At 32.0% G+C, this 19,539-nt stretch overlaps 1 protein-coding gene across 1 annotated transcript in view; it reads right to left on the minus strand.

Moving 5' to 3' along the window:
* LOC141330903 (myotubularin-related protein 13-like) overlaps nucleotides 1-19,539 on the minus strand; it is a 122,069-nt gene that overhangs the window by 83,541 nt on the left and 18,989 nt on the right. Inside the window, exons 11-12 of the mRNA XM_073835699.1 lie at nucleotides 18,972-19,081; nucleotides 18,037-18,186 (exon numbers count right to left, since the gene is read on the minus strand). Of these exons, the coding sequence (XP_073691800.1) occupies nucleotides 18,037-18,186; nucleotides 18,972-19,081 (260 nt within the window). The remainder of the gene's footprint in view (nucleotides 1-18,036; nucleotides 18,187-18,971; nucleotides 19,082-19,539) is intronic.

Here is a 19,539-nt window from a genome sequence, read left to right on the forward strand (position 1 = left end):
TAGTGATAATTCTCTTCAAGGACATCTTAATTGTATTCTTGATAATCAGTAACTTGCCTTCATAGTCAAGATCACATTTTTAAAATCTTGTAATATTTTAAAGCCTTTATTATTTTTCAACTCTACAGCTGTGCAATAAAATTCACTTCAAAGATTCACTTTTCATTCATAAAGACGACATGGAAAAAAAATGTCTTTTCACGGAAAACAACGTCTTTTTTTAAAGATAAAAATGACATGAAATGACTCATATAACCAGAAGATGGCAGCAGAGGATCAATCATTGGCTGCAGCTGCCATTTCAACTCCCTAGTTTTTTCAAGACGTCTTGCTTTTCGATTATAAAATTACTAGTAGGGCTGTGCAATAAATCGCATGCGATTGTCATGCGTATCTCATCAGTAAAGCCGGTTCTGTGATTAGTAGTAAATCTCCATCACCGCGATTCATCTCCGATTCATCCGCGATTTTGAACACGATATTGCGTAGCTTTTCAGTGATCTACGGCTCAGTGTTTTAAATACCGCGCCATCTGAACGCAGCTGATGGAGATTTACTACTAATCACAGAACCGGCTTTACTGATGAGATACGCATGACAATCGCGTGCGATTTATTGCACAGCCCTAATTACTAGTATAATAAATTGTAGTACTTATACTGCACTGAAGTATATAGTATAGCAAGTGCAGAAAGTCATTAAGCTCAGACACAAACAGCCTATAAGGATGAATTATTTAAATACTTATATGTGACCCTGGACCACAAAACCAGTCTTAAGTCGCTGGGGTATGTTTGTAGCAATAGCCAAAAATACATAGTATGGGTCAAAATTATTGATTTTTCTTTTATGCCAAAAATCATTAGGAAATTAAGTAAAGATCATGTTCCATGAAGATTTTTTGTAAAATTCCTACTGTAAATGTATCAAAATGTAATTTTTGATTAGTAATATGCATTGTTAAGAACCTAATTTGGAGAACTTTAAAGGTGATTTTCTCAGTATTTTGATTTTTTGCACCCTCAGATTCCAGATTTTCAAATAGATGTATCTCGGCCAAATATTGTCCTATCCTAACAAACCATACATCAATAGCAAGCTTATTTACTGAGATTTCATATTATATATACATCTCAGTTTTGTAAAATTTAACCTTATGACTGGTTTTGTGGTCCAGGGTCACATATATAGTTCACTAAAATTAAATAAGTTAAATATTAATATAGTATAAGAATTAAATAATGCACTCAATATGAATTTGAAATATTTTATATAATTTAATAACTACATCTTTTAAGCTTTATCTTGAACTGTGTACATGTGTAATGACAATAAAGTTGAATCTAATCTAAAAGCTATTAAATAGCCTATATTTAACCAACACAAACTTGTTACTGTTGTAGTTTTGTTACTTTGAATTTAGTCTGAATCATTTATTGCACAGCTCTTTTTTTGATGTCAGCTTGTTAGATGTTTCATCCTGTTGAAATGACTTAGCTGGCTTGTCTAAACAAGGAAGTAATCCGTGCATATGGTCAATTGCATGCTCCCTCAAAACTCGCGTCATCTGTGGCATTGCGCTGTAAAACTGCACATTTTAGAGTGGCCTTTTATTGTGGCCAGCCTAAGGCACACCTGTGCAATAATCATGCTGTTTAATCAGCATCTTGATATGCCACACCTGTGAGGTGGATGGATTACCTCGGCAAAGGAGAAGTCTTCACTAACATTGATTTAGACAGATTTGTGAACAATATTTGAGAGAAATAGGCCTTGTGTGTACATAGAAAAAGTCTCTTTCAGTCTTAAGAGTTCAGCTCGTGAAAAATGAGGGGAAAAAACTAAAGTGTTGTGTTTATAATTTTGGTCAGTGTATATTAAATTATTTTTTAATGTTTTTGAAATAAGGTCTCACAAGATCAAAATGAACACCTTTTGAACCACAGCAACCATTAACAACACCAGTTTGATTACTTTTATACGGACAAGCATTGCTCACATTTTCTTAGTTACTCTTATTGTAGAAACGTATCCTATCTCAGCTGTTTTTTAAGTCAGTAAAACAGAGTCAAACAGAAATCCTGTGGCCACCTCCTGTTTACCTGGCCTTATGGGAAGGCATCCTGGGGAAGCTGCACTTGTTCAACATGGGAATGATGCACTTCACATCTTCCCAGCACATTTATTTCTGTAGCTTTCACAGAGCATTGCGTAAGTTCATCTAACTGCAAAGTCAGATATCATTCATTGAATGCTCTTTTCCAAGAAAAAGATTTGAGCACAATGGGTCTCCTGCTCTAGAGTTCACAAGCAGAGCTGGCAAAACAACTGCAGACAAATGAAGAAAAGAAATTAAATCAGCAGGTGTCTAGACCTAGACTTTAAAAAAAAAGGATGGTGTGAGACCCCAGTGTGCCTTGCAAACAATTATCTGTCAGTCACAGAACTCATTTGAATGTGCAGACAACAAGTTTAATTTAAAGTGATGTTTCACCCTGAAATGAAAAATGTTATTGTGTGTTCATCTTCATGTTATTTCCCTATAATTTTATTTTTTAGTTCTTATAATTTTAGTTCTTATAAAAGCAGTTTAGTGTTATGCTGTCGAATCTGTTGCAAAACATCTTGATGCACCAGGCTTTAATGATTACAAATAAAAAATACAAAAATTACAAAAAAATATGATTAACAGACAACTTAAACGGCCTGTTTAGTTCATGTCACCTTGGTACGCCTAATACACATACACCAAATTTATTTACATTTAAATTGGAATCAAATAGTAAAATAGGGCTATATGAATTACTGAAAAGAAAATGGACTTTTATTTATTTAAATGTATTAAAATAATAATACAAATATAAATATTTAAAATATTTATATTTTTGATTGACTTTATTTGTTAATAATATAATATACTATAATATTTAAATTTGAATATTTAAAATATTTATATTTTTTATATTCTTTAGCTGTTAATACTATAATATAATATAATATAACTTTTTATATGATAAAGTCCTTAACAATAATAATAACTGACTTTAGCCTAACATTTCAAATATTTAAATACTTACAATTATGTATAAATTAATATAAATGTATATATATATAAATATATTTATTAATTAAATTTATATTTAAGTTTAATAATATTTTAATTTTACTCTTTAAAATATTTATCTTTTTGACAGAATTTAGTTATTAATAATATAATACAATATAATACAATACAATACAATACAATACAATACAATATAATATAATATAATATAATATAATATAATATAATATAATATAATAATTTTTATATTATAAAGTCCTTAATAACAATAATAACAACTGACTTTGGCATAACATTTCAAATATTTACATACTTACAATTACGTAAAATGTTTTTTAGAAGATACAGTATATTTACATTTTATACTATTTACATTTAAATCTTTAAAATATGTATCTTTTTGACAGAATTTACTTGTTAATAATATAATATAATGTAATATAATATAAATATAATAATTTTTACATTATACATTTCAAATATTTAAGTAATTACAAGTATGTAAAAAAATGTTTTGGTTAACTTTAGTAGATATATTATTATAAAAGGCTATATTTAAATTTAATAATATTTTTAATTTAATCTTTAAAATATTTATCTTTCTGACAGAATTTAGTTGTTAATAATAATATAATATAATATAATATAATATAATATAATGTAATATACAATATTTATATTTATATATATATATATATATATATATATATATATATTATAAAATGTATAATAATAATAATAACAACAACTGACTTAACATTTATGTAAAATGTCTTTTTTGATTAACTTTAGTAGATATATTTAAATTTAATACTATTTACATTTAAATCTTTAAAATATTTGTCTTTTTGATAGACTTTAGTTGTTAATAATATAATATAATATTATATATATAATATAATATTTTTTGTATTATACAGGTCCTTAATAATAATACCTGACTTTGGCATAACCTTTTAAATATTCTAATACTTATAATGACGTAAAATGTATTTTTGGATTAAATTTAGTTATATTTAAATGCAATGATATTTAAATTTAAATCTTTACAATATTTATAATTTTATCTGACTTTAGTTTTTAATAATATTAATATAATATAACATAATAAAGTACGTAAAAATCTTTAATCTGTAAAAAAAACATTAGTTGTTATATTTAATATTAATATATAAAAAAATATAAAAAGTTAAATTTAATATTTCAATTTAAATCTTCTAAATAATCTAAAATAATTATCTTTTTGACAGAATTTAGTTGTTAATAATATAATGTAATATAATATAATCATTTTTATATTATAAACTCTTTAATAATAATAATAATAATAATAATAATAATAATAATAATAATAATAACTGACTTTGGCATAACATTTCAAATATTTAAATACTTAAATACAATTATGTAACTTTAGTAGATATATTTAAATGTAATACTATTTACATTGAAATCTTTAAAATATTTATTTTTTTGATAGACTTTAGTTGTTAATAATATAATATAATATAATATAATATAATATAATTAATATAATATAATATAATATAATATAATATAATATAATATAATATAATAAAATATTTTTTTGTATTATAAAGTCCTTAATAATACCCGATTTTGCCATAACATTTAAAATATTCTAATACTTACAATTATGTAAAATGTCTTTTTAGATTAAATTTAGAAGTTGTATTTAAATGCAATAATATTTAAATTTAAATCTTTAAATCACATATTTTAAAGATTTAAATGAAAATATTATTGCATATTAAATATTTTACCAGATTTTAGTTGTTTATAATATAATATAATATAATATAATATAATAATATTTTTTGTATTTTAAAGTCCTTAATAATAATAACCACCTTTGCCATAATAGCATTTTAAATATTCTAATACTTACAATGATGTAAAAAATTATTTTGATTAACTTTGATTGACTAGTTGTATTTAAATGCAATGGTTTTTAAAATATTTATCATTTTATCTGACTTTAGTTGTTAATAATATAATATGATATAATATAACATAATATAATATTTTTTTTGTATTATAAAGTCCTTTTTATTGTAATAATAATAACTGACTTTGGCATAACCTTTTAAATATTCTAATACTTACAATGATGTAAAAAAATATTTTGATTAACTCTGATTAACTAGCTATATTTAAATGCAATAATTTTTTAAATATTCATCATTTTATCTGACTTTAGTTGTTAATAATATAATATGATATAATATAACAATATAATATTTTTTTTTTGTATTATAAAGTCCTTTTTATTATAATAATAATAACTGACTTTGGCATAACTTACAATTATGTAAAATGTCATTTTGGTAGTTAAATTTAGTAGATATATTTAAGTCCATAATAATAATACTAATAGAAAATACAATAATACACTGAATAGGCTGTGTTGAACCAATGTAATGAAAAAAACACACACTGTGCATCTGAGTTCAATTAAATAGAAATTCACATGTTTTTGAAATGACGGGGTGGGTAAATGACGAAACATATTTTCAAGTCAACTATTAATTTAAATGAATGATTACAGAGCTCAGCAAATGGCTGCTGTACAGTAATGTTCCTTTAGTCTGCAGAATGGATGTGCAAAGCTCTGATCCGCTTCCCTTCACCCCCAGCGCAGCATAAAACAAATGAGTGTGTGACTGACAGGCTGAGTAAGTGTTTGCAAGGGCCCCCCGCCGTAAAGCAGGCCAGAGCTGGAACCATAACCCTGCGGCACAGGAAATGACTGGGATGCCATAGTGCATCTCCACTTCATCGCATGCCAGACCTCTGCTGGGCTTGCACAACATTCAGCTCCAGAACCCGCCGCAGCTGGACAAAACGCGCCGAAGAACAAAACAAGATTCTGTAAATTAGCCTTATTAATGGGCTTGTTATGAGATACGATAAGGTCTATCGTATTTACTGTCTGGCGTGACAAGTGCAGTTCAAGAGCACTGACTCAAACCAGGAGGTGTCCTTCATGTCAACGGTCGTCAACAGCAAACACTCGAAGAATGCACAACAAATATGTGTTAACAACTCTCTGATTTTCCGAGAAGTTGCATAAAATTCAGGCTAGCTCCGTTGGGATCGCGAGGTTTGCGAAGGAGGGATGTGGTACCATGGCTCCGTCTTCTTCCACATCTGTCGCACACTACGGTACGCAAAGCTACAGACCTCAAACAGATGGAGCCGGAGTCCAGACGCCTGAGGTCATGCGCATGTTTGGATGACAATTATATTGTCTACATATTATAACAAATACTTGGGGAAAAACAATAAATGTCATATGGCTTTTAAACAAAAGCACTGAACGGATGTTTCTTTTCTGAGTTAATCTCACTCAGTTAACAGATCAATATTTGCTTATCCTGATGCTCTTCTTCATTAAAAACAATTATTCTTTATTAATAACTAATAAGGTCCTCCATGGCAGGGGTTTTCAAACTTTCTTCAAACAGTGTATATATATATATGGTATGTGTATATACAATATATATAGAACAATTTGATAAAAATGTGATTGAAATTAGATAAAAAATTATTAAAATAAATATAAATAAATACAGAAATATCAAACAGTACAATACTATAATAAATAGAAAAATTAAAGCTGCAAGCAGCATTTAGCGGGGTTCGAGCATTTAAGGCCTTTTTTGGCTTCCTTGCTGTTAAGGTGCAGACCAACATGAAATAAATTACATATGATGTGAAGATATAGTGTTTGAGTGAATATGAGCATTTTTTTTTATTGTAGCAATTTCAGGCCATTTAATATAGAATTTTCATATTTAACTTATAGGTGGCGTTATAGCGCCACCTATTGTCCGATCTTTATGAAACTTTGCATGCTTGTTAAGGGTCATCTGGTACATGTTGTCACCAATTTTTGTAAAGTTTTGAGTTTTTGTTTAGGTTCTATAGGCTTTTGAGTATATGTGGCCACGCCCCTTTTCTAAATGACTCTGTTATAGCCAACCAAAGGACAAAATTAATATTTTGTTTTCGATAATTATTGATCTAGAGATTCCAGAGAATGTTACTGCAGTGGTTTGATCGAGATCGGGCGAAAAACCTAGGACTAGTTCGCAAAAGTAGGTTTTTAACATATTTGTGAATAATTAATGAACGATTTGATTGACAGCAATGGTTCTTGAAGCAAATTTTCTCGGCATGAGGAGATCTATCAAATGATATGTATATTGTGTGGATGTGTGAAACGCCATGTGATTACAGAGCAAAAAAATTTGTTAGCGCCAACTAGTGGCCGATTTCTTTCAAAATTCTTACAGACCTTTAGGGCCGTGAGTCGAACATGCCCACCGAGTTTCGTTCCGATCGACCTCCGTTAACCCTGTCAAATAGGTGCTCAAACTTCATTGGCCAATTTATAGCCAATAATATTTTTTTTTCCGTTTTATAGCGCCACCAAGTGTTCAAGCTCCGCAATTTTTTTTTGATTTGACCAAAGTTTGAGCTTATACACATGTGTGCCGAGTTTGGTGAAGATATCTCATTCCGTTCAAAAGTTATAGCCATTTTAGTAAGGTGGCCCCGCCGCTTTTGAACGTTTTGGCGTCCCTTTCCGACCGTGAGTAAAAAGTTTAACTTTTTTTTGATAATTATTGATATTCAGTGTCCAGAGAATATTTCTGCACTGGTTTGGTTCCAATCAGGCGAAAAACCCAGGACGAAAAAACGTCCATTTTTAGGGGTCAACCGTGCGTCGCAGTTTAAAAATTTCGCAATACACTTTTGTTCGGGTTGACCCAAGGATCACAACGATGTAAAGTTTTTGAGTCTACGACAGACGGTTTGCGAGCTTAGGCCAAAAAACTGAAAAGTTTTAGTTTTTTGCGCTGTAGCGCCACCTATGGTCCGATTGGGCTGATACTTTGATAGGTTCTCCTCGATTTTTGCTCTATCTTCTGACCAAGTTTCAAGTCTCTCGGTTTGGGCTGCACGTTCAGTTTTACGGCAGAAAAAAAAATAATAATAAAAATCTTAACAATTACAATAGGGTAATAGGGTAAAAGTATTTTGCAATAAATACAGTACTTGCAAATTCAGTTTTTGTTCTTGTTTAAAAGAAAAAAAAAAAAAGAAAATATGATTTAATGAATTTTACTTTTAATAATTTACCAAATAAATGCAGGGTTTTCTGGTATCTATATAGTTTTATATACACCCATTAAAACATTATAAATATGTTAACTACTTAGTTAACTAATATTAAGTTATATTATTTTTCTATTTATTAAAAGTATTGCACTGTTTGATATTTCTGTATTTATTTTTTATATTTATTTTAATCATTTTTAAAATCTAATTTTCAACAATTTTCCATAATAATATTAAGCTATATTATTTTTCTATTCATAATGGTATTGTACGATTTAATAATTCTGTATTTATATTTATTTTTAATAATTTTTTTAATCAAATGTTCATCTATTTTCCATATTAATATTAAGTTAAATTATTTTTCTATTCATTATAGTATTATACGATCTAATAATTCTGTATTTATTTATATTTATTTTAATCATTTTTAAATCTAATTATCTATTTTTAATATCAAAGTTATACTATTTCTCTATTCATTATAGTATTGTACAGTTTGATATTTCTGTATTTATTTATTTATATTTATTTTAATCATTGTTTAAATCTAATTTTCATCTATTTTCTATATTAATATTAAGTTATATTATTTTTTTCTATTCATTATAGTGTTGTACTGTTTCATATTTCTGTATTTATTTATTTAGATTTATTTTAATCATTTTTTAAATCTAATTTTCAACAATTTTCCATATTAATATTAAGCTATATTATTTTTCTATTCATAATGGTATTGTACGATTTAATAATTCTGTATTTATATTTATTTTAATAATTTTTTTAATCTAATTTTCATCTATTTTCCATATTAATATTAAGTTACATTATTTTTCTATTCATTATAGTATTATACGATCTAATAATTCTGTATTTATTTATTTATTTATATTTATTTTAATCATTTTTTAAATCTAATTTTTATCTATTTTTAATATCAAAGTTATACTATTTCTCTACAGTTTGATATTTCTGTATTTATTTATTTATATTTATTTTAATCATTGTTTAAATCTAATTTTCATCTATTTTAATCAAATTTGTATCAAATGTTCAGCACACTTTTTTTTTAAGTTACATTATTATTATTATTCCACTGTTTGAAAAAAGTTTGAAACCCCCTAACATGGAGGAAACCTCTTTGTCACAAGGCTGGGGAAAATAAAATCCCTGTAACTAAATAAAAATATTAAATCTACACTACTAGTCAAAAGTTTTTGAACAGTAAGAGTTTTAATGTTTTTTTTTTTTTTTTTAAAGAAGTCTCTTCTGCACACCAAGTCTGCATTCATTTGATCCAAAATACAAAAAAGCAGTACAATTTTGAAATACTCGTACTATTTAAAATAACTGCTTTCTATTTGAACATAGTTTAAAATATAATTAATTCCTGTGATCAAAGCTAAATCTTCAGCATCATTACTCCAGTAACGTGTCACATGATCCTTCAGAAATCATTCTAAAATGCAGATTTGCTGTTCAAGAAACATTTTTAGCATTATTGTTATAAATCACAGAAATAAATTACATTTTAAAATATATTCAAATAGAAAACAGTTATTTGAAATAGTAAAAATATTTCAAAATATTAGTTTGCTGTACTTTAGATTAAATAAATACAGGCTTAGTGAGCAGAAGAGACTTAAAAAAACATTTAAAAATCTTACTGTTCAAAAACTTTTGACTGGTAGTGTACATTGTAAGACAAACTTAGATTACAGTAGGTTGCGTAATGTTATGAACGACTAGACAGTTTTATTATTGATTTGTTCACTATGCAGTGTAGAACATTTAGTTCATAATCACACACAGTTTACATGAAAATCGAACACAGCTACTTCATAAAAAACAACGATGTGACAATTTCACTGAGTCAGAAAAAAGAAATCAAAAACAACAGATTTATGTTAAAAATGTCAATGTGTCTGTGCAATTATATCTCCAGCTATTCTTAGTGCGGATGCAATAACGAAAAACACAACTTGAATAATCACTGGCGTCTCTTCTGTCTGTCATAGCTCTTCATTGAAGGCGATGAGAACCCCGCAAAGAAATATGAAAGCAATTAGGGTGTCCAGGCAATCTGCTATTTTTGTTTGTCTTACAGCTCATCTGAGACAAACCAACTGACCTCGGCGCCATACATGAGATCAAGTCATGACAAACTATCCTGAAAATGTGAAGATCTTTTATAACGCTTGTTGCCTTTGCACAATACAGCAGTGCTGCAGCAACAGAGGAAACTGATTAAAAAATTCTTGCGATCATCCAATATTTAGGTGATAAACTCACATTGTTTGCTCTGTAGTTCAAGTTTTGTTCTTCGAAAACAGCGCATACCTGCCAGGAATCTACAATTTATGTGAGCTCCCTGACAAATCTCAAATACCTAATACTCCAAGAAGAATGTCAAATTTCCACTGGCGGTATTTAAACGTCAGTGAAGATGAAGTAGTGCAGCTCTGCAGCCACATCTGAGGAAGATTAAAGTCCTACATAAAGCAGAACAAAAGTTTCCGACAGGTAGGGTTACCACCCATCCTTTAAAATACGGAATCGTCCCGTATTTGAGAATGAAATCGCGCGTCCCGTTTTGACTCAATACGGGATGGATTTTTTCCCGTATTTTTGATCATTTTTTTAAAGCAGCGTCTCATGCAAATCATCCCACACGCATTTTATGAAGATGCCTCCTTTCCTACTTTTGATTGGGTAATACTTGATTTCATCATTAGTTTGATTGGTCTTTTTAACTGTCCAGTGAGGAGGGCGGGTCTTTTCTGCCAAGTCTAAAAATGGCAGATGCTTCTCCAGGTAACCCCCCGCGTCTTACGCCTGTTTCACACCAGTGTTGTTTTTGACAACCATCTTAGATTTAGTCTTAGTCTTAGTCTTAGTCTTTTGGACTAAAATGCTTCTTAGTTTTAGTCAAATTTTAGTCACTTCTATATGTGATAGTTTTAGTCCAATTTTAGTCGACGAAAAGTCAAAAAGGTTTTAGTCTAGTTTTAGTCGACGAAATGTCAAAAAGGTTTTAGTCTAGTTTTAGTCAAAAAAAGGGAAAAAAGTAGTCTTTTAACAAATTAATGTAGGTCAGTAAGTATTTTACTGTTGGGTAGTGTCACTTATAAGTTCTGAAAATAGCAGACCTATAGTTCAACACAATGTGAGCTTCCGGATCGACTATTTTCACCAATAATTACAATAATGAAGGAATGTTTTAGAACATAAAAGACAAACAAGGATGGAATGCTAAAACGGCTTGCCATACTAGTATAGCAAAGAGTATTTAATGCTAAAACGGCTTGCCATAGCGTCAGATACTTTTTAAGTTTTAATTAGCATGCACAATAAGCAGAAATGTCATGCATTTTAAACGTCTGACGGACCACCCACTAACATTTTCGTCTATTCTCGTCTCGTCAACGAAAACTCACACACGTCTCGTCATGTTTTAGTCATCAACGAGCCATTTTTATCTCGTCAACGTCTCGTTATCGTCATGAAAAAAAGTGGCGTCAACGAAATGATTTTGTCATCGTCATCGTTGACGAAAACAACACTGTTTCACACATACTCCGTATGCAGTCCGTGTGCGTTACGTATGCGGTGAAGAAGCTCGTTTTGCTTTCACACAGGACGCGTTTGCAGTCCGTTCCTGATCCGCGGCTGTTTACCACAAACACACCATTTATCCGTTATTTTGATTTCAAATACAAACGTGCTTTTTCAGCATTGTGATCCTCTTTTATTACAGTACAGTAATACAATCGTTCATAGACATATTCACGTGTAAACTCAATAAATTAAACGTATTATTCAATGCACTTGACTTCTAGATTTATATATTACGTTGCTAAAGCAAGTTGCAACACATTTAAACAGCACAGGTATAGCTTCCTTTTCTTATTAAAATTGGGCTATCACAAATATTTTAAATTAAAACTTGTCACAGACAGAAACATTCGGCTCTCGTGCCTTTCGCATTAAATCGTTATTAAAAACAGTCCCTTAAAGAACTCCTACCTGGACAAGTGCATTATGTTGCCTTGTTTATTTAAAAGTGCACTTTCCTAGTTTTAAACTTAGCCAAAAAGCCACAGTGTTGACTGTAAAACACAGTAGACTTCATTTATATGCATTTATGGTGTAATCACCACATTTCCGTGTCTATCCATGTTAATTTTTTACACAACAATGTAATACGTTAACAATGCGCTGTCACTTTAATTCAGGGCATGCTGCACACAGTGTTGCCAGTTGGGCTTCTTTTGATCGGCTTGGACCGGAGAATAACGCATTGGGCGGGTAGACAAAATTTGGGCTGCTTTAAAAAAAATAAAAGCCGCCCAATCAGCTGCTTTTTTCTTCGCTTTTATCATTAGTGATTGTTATTTTAATACCTTCGAGCTCAAAGTATCACAGTAATATAATGTGTAGTGCAGTCATCAACTCATTTTTGCTTAACGCAACGCTTACTGGCTTAGTTTAACAGAGACCTGTCAATCAATTTACGTCTTTTATGTTAGTGAGATGTGATGGCTTGTGAGTGACGAGGTTTTGGCGCTATAACGGGCAAGATTTAGAATATGCAGCTTATTCATTTATTCATTTTAAGTAATTGCGATGGCAAAGTGGCCTAAATATAAGTTACACGATAAAAAGTCTAAGTCGATTACATGTGGTGAGAGATGAATAGAAGACTTCTAAATATAATTGTAACTGAAATAAGAAAACGTGGGTGTGTGCATGAACGTAAATGCCAGCTACATTGTTTCTCATCACTTTATTGCGCACTTTTTGCACAGAAATTAGCATATTTTTACTGTGGACATTGAAAATGATGCATGTGTTTTTCCAAGGGTTAAAGTCATCGGTTAATTTCCACTTTGAAAAGAAGACATTTTCAACATATTTTCGGACTGTTTTGATCCATATTCCTGTGAAATTGATTAATCTTTATTTTATTTTGTCATTATTCTTTTTTTAAAGAGATAAAAATGGTCCTTATTAACCTTGACATGGCAATAAAATTCTCATTATTTTGGCAGTTAAAATTTGGGCTGGTTTTTGTTGAAGTGGGCGGGTTTTGGTGAGCTTTTGGGCTGGAAATCGTCAACCCGATCTGGCAACACTGGCTGCACAGCAAAAAATAGACTCGGTGCGGAAACCATCGCTGCACTGCTGCAAACGCACCGCTTCTTATTCACCGAAAGGGCTTTTTTGCTATTTTTGGCTGAATAATTTCGGTTTCCAAACATTCGGTGCATCGCTAAAAATAACCCAGCATTTTTTGAGTGTACTGCGCAGACAATCATTTTGTCGACTTGTTTAATTCAATTAGAAGAGGTTTTGTATTACTTTTTGTAACCGTTTGCTCATAGGCCTCAATTATTTGATCTTATGCATCTCAACTTTTGAGTGAAAATGCATTATTTGTGAATACTTTGGCAATGCTCAACCAAAAACTCAGGTGCATAAGCTCAGATCATTAAAGCCTGTGATATCCTGTGCTGAAATTGATAAAAAAAAATAGGTAATAACTAGGGCCGGGACTCGATTAAAAATTTTAATCTAATTAATTAGAGGCTTTGTAATTAATTAATCGAAATTAATCGCATTTTAATCGCATGTAAATATTTGACCTGAGAACAGTGAGAATTAAGATTTTTACATGGATTTTTAGTATACCATTGAATAATGACTGAATACATAAGCTTAAGCAACAAAATATTTTTTATTTTTGTTCAACCAAGTCCAACAGACCAGTACAATATTGCCATTAAAAGTGTAGCAAGAGGCACATTCTTTAACGAGTCTTTCATTCCGAGAACTCTGCTCTTGTTTTTGCTTAATTATGCATTTAAACTTTAATGACCAAACCTATCATTATAAATGTTGCTGCACATGGAATATAACGCGGATAACATTTAAAAAATAGTTTTTTATCAGGTTACACACTGATTATTTATCACTCAAACCCCTTTCTCTACCTGTCCGTTGGTCGCGTATATCCTCCATGTTTGTAGTTTTTTAACACTTTTTATGCGTGTTTGTAGTTCTAATCGAATCCTCGTTCACGGCGCAGTGTGTTGCGGGCAATATAATCAGTTAAGAGTGTGCATTGATCGTTAAGTAGTAGACCATCCGGGAATCTTTGGAATACTTTTTAAACATACTACGATTTGGGACATACAATACTATTTAGGACGGACGTCTTTGGCTTGTCTGAACGCTAGTTTGTGCTCCAGTATAATCGGTCCGCCGAATCTCATCTAGTGAGAAACGTTCCGCGGTGCAAAACGTATTGCGATTAAAATGCGTTAAAAAATTTTAACGCGTTATTTTTGTGTAATTAATTAATCTAAATTAACGCGTTAAAGTCCCGGCCCTAGTAATAACATAGCATAACAAGAAATGTATAAGCAATTTTTCTAGGCCAGATATTGATATATTGACTGGGAAAACCATGTAAACAAGGTAGAGAAAAAAAGAAAAACTATTTTTGAGGATCACAACATGAGGGTTAAATTTAGAATGATTTTATAACCGCATTTATTGTTTTTTGAATATTTAGGTCAGCGCTGTGCTCCATGCTTATTTTTTCTATTAGGTTTAAAGAATAATCGATGACTATCTGACAAATGGACTGTCCATATGCTCTTCATATAGCTTGTCATCTTCATCCCTGTTCAATGTCACTTTCTTGCCTTTTTGTGCCAATAAAAACGTTGTCCTTGACACAGTCTCTGGAGATCTACATGAAATCACTCTTGCTCGGGCTTGTTTCTGTCTCTCATCTTGATTAACAGACTCTGATAACTGATAGCACGTGCATTTCATCTTTTGAAAGCTGCTCCACATATGCGTCTCATCTCCCAAAGGAAAACAATACACTATAGACCTACATACAGCTTAGCTATCAGATGACACAACTATACAAACCAGTGATATCCGCTTTGGTTTTGAACTTCTTTTTTTAAATATATAGATATGCGTTTCTTAAAATTGTGTCTAACAACCCTGCTCGGCTGCAGATGTTGACATCCACGGCCCAAGCTGGTCTGTATTATTTTGACGAAAGTATGTTCGGAATGTCCAGTGACTCTATAAAAGTCGCTAGCTGTTTAAACTGCACAGCATCATTAAAATCCCCCCAACCACACCGACGTGCAGTTGTAAAACACAAGGAACTACCAGTGGGACCCTACTCTGCGATTGATGGCAATGTGACCATTTATAAAGGAATGTGATGGACTAACATAAAATCAGTCATGAAGTGCTATGACAAGAAAGACACGGTTACGCAAAACCTAAACAACCTAACATACATCAAACGTGCCTCTTAAAAGGAAGCACTAGACTTATAGATCAGCAAGCTGTACCAAATTGTCACAATAAATAATGCTTTTGTAAATTTAAAACAGTATTATATCATATAGTGTAATAAATCAGTAGTGCTGGCTCTATGCAGGCCCAGTGCTGGCTGAAAAATTCTGGAAAAATCTGGAACTTTGCAACTAAAAGGTTCATTTCTGTTTTCCTTGTCAGAGATGTTTGTTTAACACTAAATCTGCTTTTCCCGTTCTAAAAAGACTCCAGGCTTTGCATTTAATTAATAACCTACTTTACGTCATGGATCCTATCAGGAGGTCCCATCGGCAGTATTTTAAAAAGAGAACAAAGAGCTGCAGATTTCCCCTAAATGGTAATTTGTGGTTTACCCTTAATATATATTTAAGTGTCTCTTTCCACGACATGAAGAAATAACATTCTTCATCCCCCGCTAACTAATGTTAAACTGCAATTCTTTGAGTATGCTTTTGTAATCTAGCACTACAATGTTTCTTGTACATATTCAACAGTGTGTCTTTGTATGTGCATATACATACACTGTAAACAAAATCTGTAGAAATTACAGTATTACTGGCAGCTGGTTGCCAGTAAATTACTGTAGATTTAAATTTATGCTATTTACTGGCAACAGTTTGTTCAAAGTTAATTGAACATTAAACATTAACAAGTCTTTATCTTTACAGAATAAAACTAAAATAACAGCCTCATGCAAAGCATTCTGGGAACCAAAATCTGAAGGAAAAAAACAGAAAAAGGTTGATGAAGGTTTCTGGTTCCCAGAATGCTTTGCAGTAGGTTGTTATTTTATAGTTTTATTCTGTAAAGACAAAGACTTGTTAATGTTTAATGTTCATTTAACTTTGAACAAACTGTTGCCAGTAAATAACATAAATTAAAAATCTACAGTAAGTTACTGGCAACCAGCTGCAGAACTACAGCAAATTTTTTTACAGTGTATATATACAGTTTACATACACCTTGCAGAATCTGCAAAATGGTAATTATTTTGCCAAAATATGAGGGATCATACAAAATGCATTTTATTTTTTATTTAGTACTGACCTAAATAAGATATTTCACATAAAAGATGTTTACATATAGTCCACAATTTATAAAAATGACCCCGTTCAAAAGTTTACATACACTTGATTGTTAATACTGTGTTGTTACCTGAATGATCCACAGCTGTTTTGTTTGTCTGTTTAGTAATAGTTGTTCATGAGTCCCTTGTATGTCCTGAACAGTTAAACTGACTGCTGTTCTTCAGAAAAATCCTTCAGGTCCCACAAATTCTTTGGTTTTTCAGCATTTTTGTGTATTTGAACCCTTTCCCACAATGATGATTTTTGAGATCCATCTTTTCACACCGAGGACAACTGAGGGACTCATATGCAACTATTACAGAAGGTTCAAATGTTCACTGATGCTTCTGAAGGAAAAACAAAGCATTAAGAGCCAGGGGTGTAAACTTTTGAACAAAATCAGAATGTGTGCATTTTTCTTATTTTGCCTAAATATCATATTTTTTTTTAAATTTGTACTGGCCTTCAGAAGCTACAGAACAAAATAAGTTAAACCCTGCTCTTCAAATTCAAAAAGTTTTCACCCTCCGGCTCTTAATCCATTGTTTTTCCTTCTGGAGCATCAGTGAACGTTTGAACCTTCTGTAATAGTTGAGTCCCTCAGTTGTCCTCAGTGTAAAAAGATGGATCTCAAAATCATACAACCATTGTTGGAAAGGGTTCAAATTAGGGGTGGGCATAGATTAATTTTAAATATCCAGGTGAAAGTCATCATAGCTTACGTAGTTTAGACCCAGCTCCCAACCCAACTTTGAGAATAGATTAACAGCAATATTTTTTTTATCGCCCGATAAGAGTCTCACGTTAACGCCGATAAAAAGCCCACCACTAGTTCAAATACACAAAACTGCTAAAAAAAAAAGCCAAAGAATTTGTGGGACCTGAAGGATTTTTCTGAAGAACAGCCGGCAGCTAAACTGTTCAGGACAAACATGGGACTCATGAACAACTATCACTAAACAAACAAACAAAACAGCTGGGGATCATTCAGGTAACAACACAGTTAATAAGTAAACTTTAGAACTGGGCCATTTTTATAAATTCAACTATTATTTATCTTTTTATCTTATTCAGGTCAGTACTAAATAAAAAATAAAATGCATTTTGTATGATCCATCATATTTTTATATATATAAAATGGTTTTTTTTTTTACAGTATTTTGCCTAAATACTACAGTTAAATATAAAAAGAAATGCTTTGGCAACCACTGAATAGCACTGCAGGAAAACACTTGCCTGAAAAACCCAATGTTTTTAGTGTTGCAGCATTCCTGCATTTTGTGATCTGGAACTCTGGCAGGAGTGATCCCATTACTTGACTAACTGCTCTGGTGCTTTTGCTTTTAGGTCACTGTGGTAATAAATTCTGGTAATACTCATGCCCACCTGTAGAGCGCAGTTCATCATGCGAATGATATGATCAAACTGCTGGTGGTCCAGGATAGCACGGTTCTGCTGCACGTGGTGGCTGAGCTCCTCGGTCAGGCACTGGCGTGCTGCTTTGCCTTTCAGGGCCCGAAGAGCCGCAGGGAGTGCCTGAAAGAAACAGCAGTGTCAAGACATTACTAAAACATATGCTTCTTAAGTGCTCACCATGCACCTAAACCAGACTGGGCCGCCCTCATCTGGATGCAGAAGCGGCGCGCTTGTATACATGCATGCAAAGGGCGCAATCGCTCCAGCTAAATCCAGCCAGTTGCCCTCTGACCCATAGTTAAAATTCCAGAACGGTTGTTATTGATGAGATTTTACGTCTAGACGGACGGAGGCGGCACCCTCCGCTCAGGTTTACCCGGGCTGATGGAGTAGAGGTTGTGTGGAGGTGATGTCTTTACTGGCTCAGAGAAGCCATTAAGCTGCAAGCACAACATTTTTACAACTGTAAAGGGATGCATGCTTGCATTGTGTAACCTACAATTTAAACTCAAATGTGTGCAGATAGCTGGCAACCATTCCAACGCAAACACAAACGATGGCAGGCTCCAAACATCCTTTGCAAACAGATTTCCTCTGCTACAGGTAATTTGGACAAAGTTATTTAGCCTAACAAAATGTTAAGATGCTTTAGACAAACACCAGTCATGCTTATAGTTAGAATAATATTGGTATTAGTGATAAGGGCAGGGAAATTAGAAGAATATGTGTGACTGTTTGTTCACCCCTTTCCTCCTACGTGTGTACGGCTTGCAGCTGGAGAGCTTTGCTTATCGTGCTGCGAATGCCATCACTAATGCAAGCTAATCTGCATGCTGTCTTTTTCCAGATGTGCAAGTGAATGTGTGGGGTTAATCCTTCTGTCATCACAGAAATGATTGCATCACCTTCTCTGTCTCCAGAGTCTTGTTGTCGAAGATGAAACCGATGCACGTCCGGACCACCTCCAGTCTGCGAGCGCTGTTAAAAACCGAGCTGGGCTTGCCCATGATAGACACTGCATAAAAGACAAGAAGCGATAATAATGCAAACAGCAACCTAACCATGGTTTAGCAGTATTTTTAGGCACAACACATAGAAGTGTTTATTCTGTAAACTCCTTAACTGTGATAACATCACTGTTATACACCATCTCAAGTGTGTTATTGCTATAGTAACAGGGCAAAAGCAACATAAAAGACATCAATGTAAGTCATTAAGTAATTAACGAAACAAAAAATAATCAAATAGCCCCCTTCAGGATAAAGTTCTCGGATTTCATCACAAATATCTTAATTTGTGTTTAGAAGATGAACAAAGGTCTTACAGGTTTGTAAAGACATGAGGATGAGTAATTAGTGACAGAATTTCCATTTTTTGGTGAACTATCCCTTGAATTACTTTTTAAAAGTTACTTAAGTGTGCACGGCACTGACGGCAGCTTCAGTGGATCTGAAGATGAACGCAAATCATTTC

This window comes from Garra rufa, chromosome 3 (assembly GCF_049309525.1).
Source record: "Garra rufa chromosome 3, GarRuf1.0, whole genome shotgun sequence".
Classification (NCBI taxonomy): domain Eukaryota; kingdom Metazoa; phylum Chordata; class Actinopteri; order Cypriniformes; family Cyprinidae; genus Garra; species Garra rufa.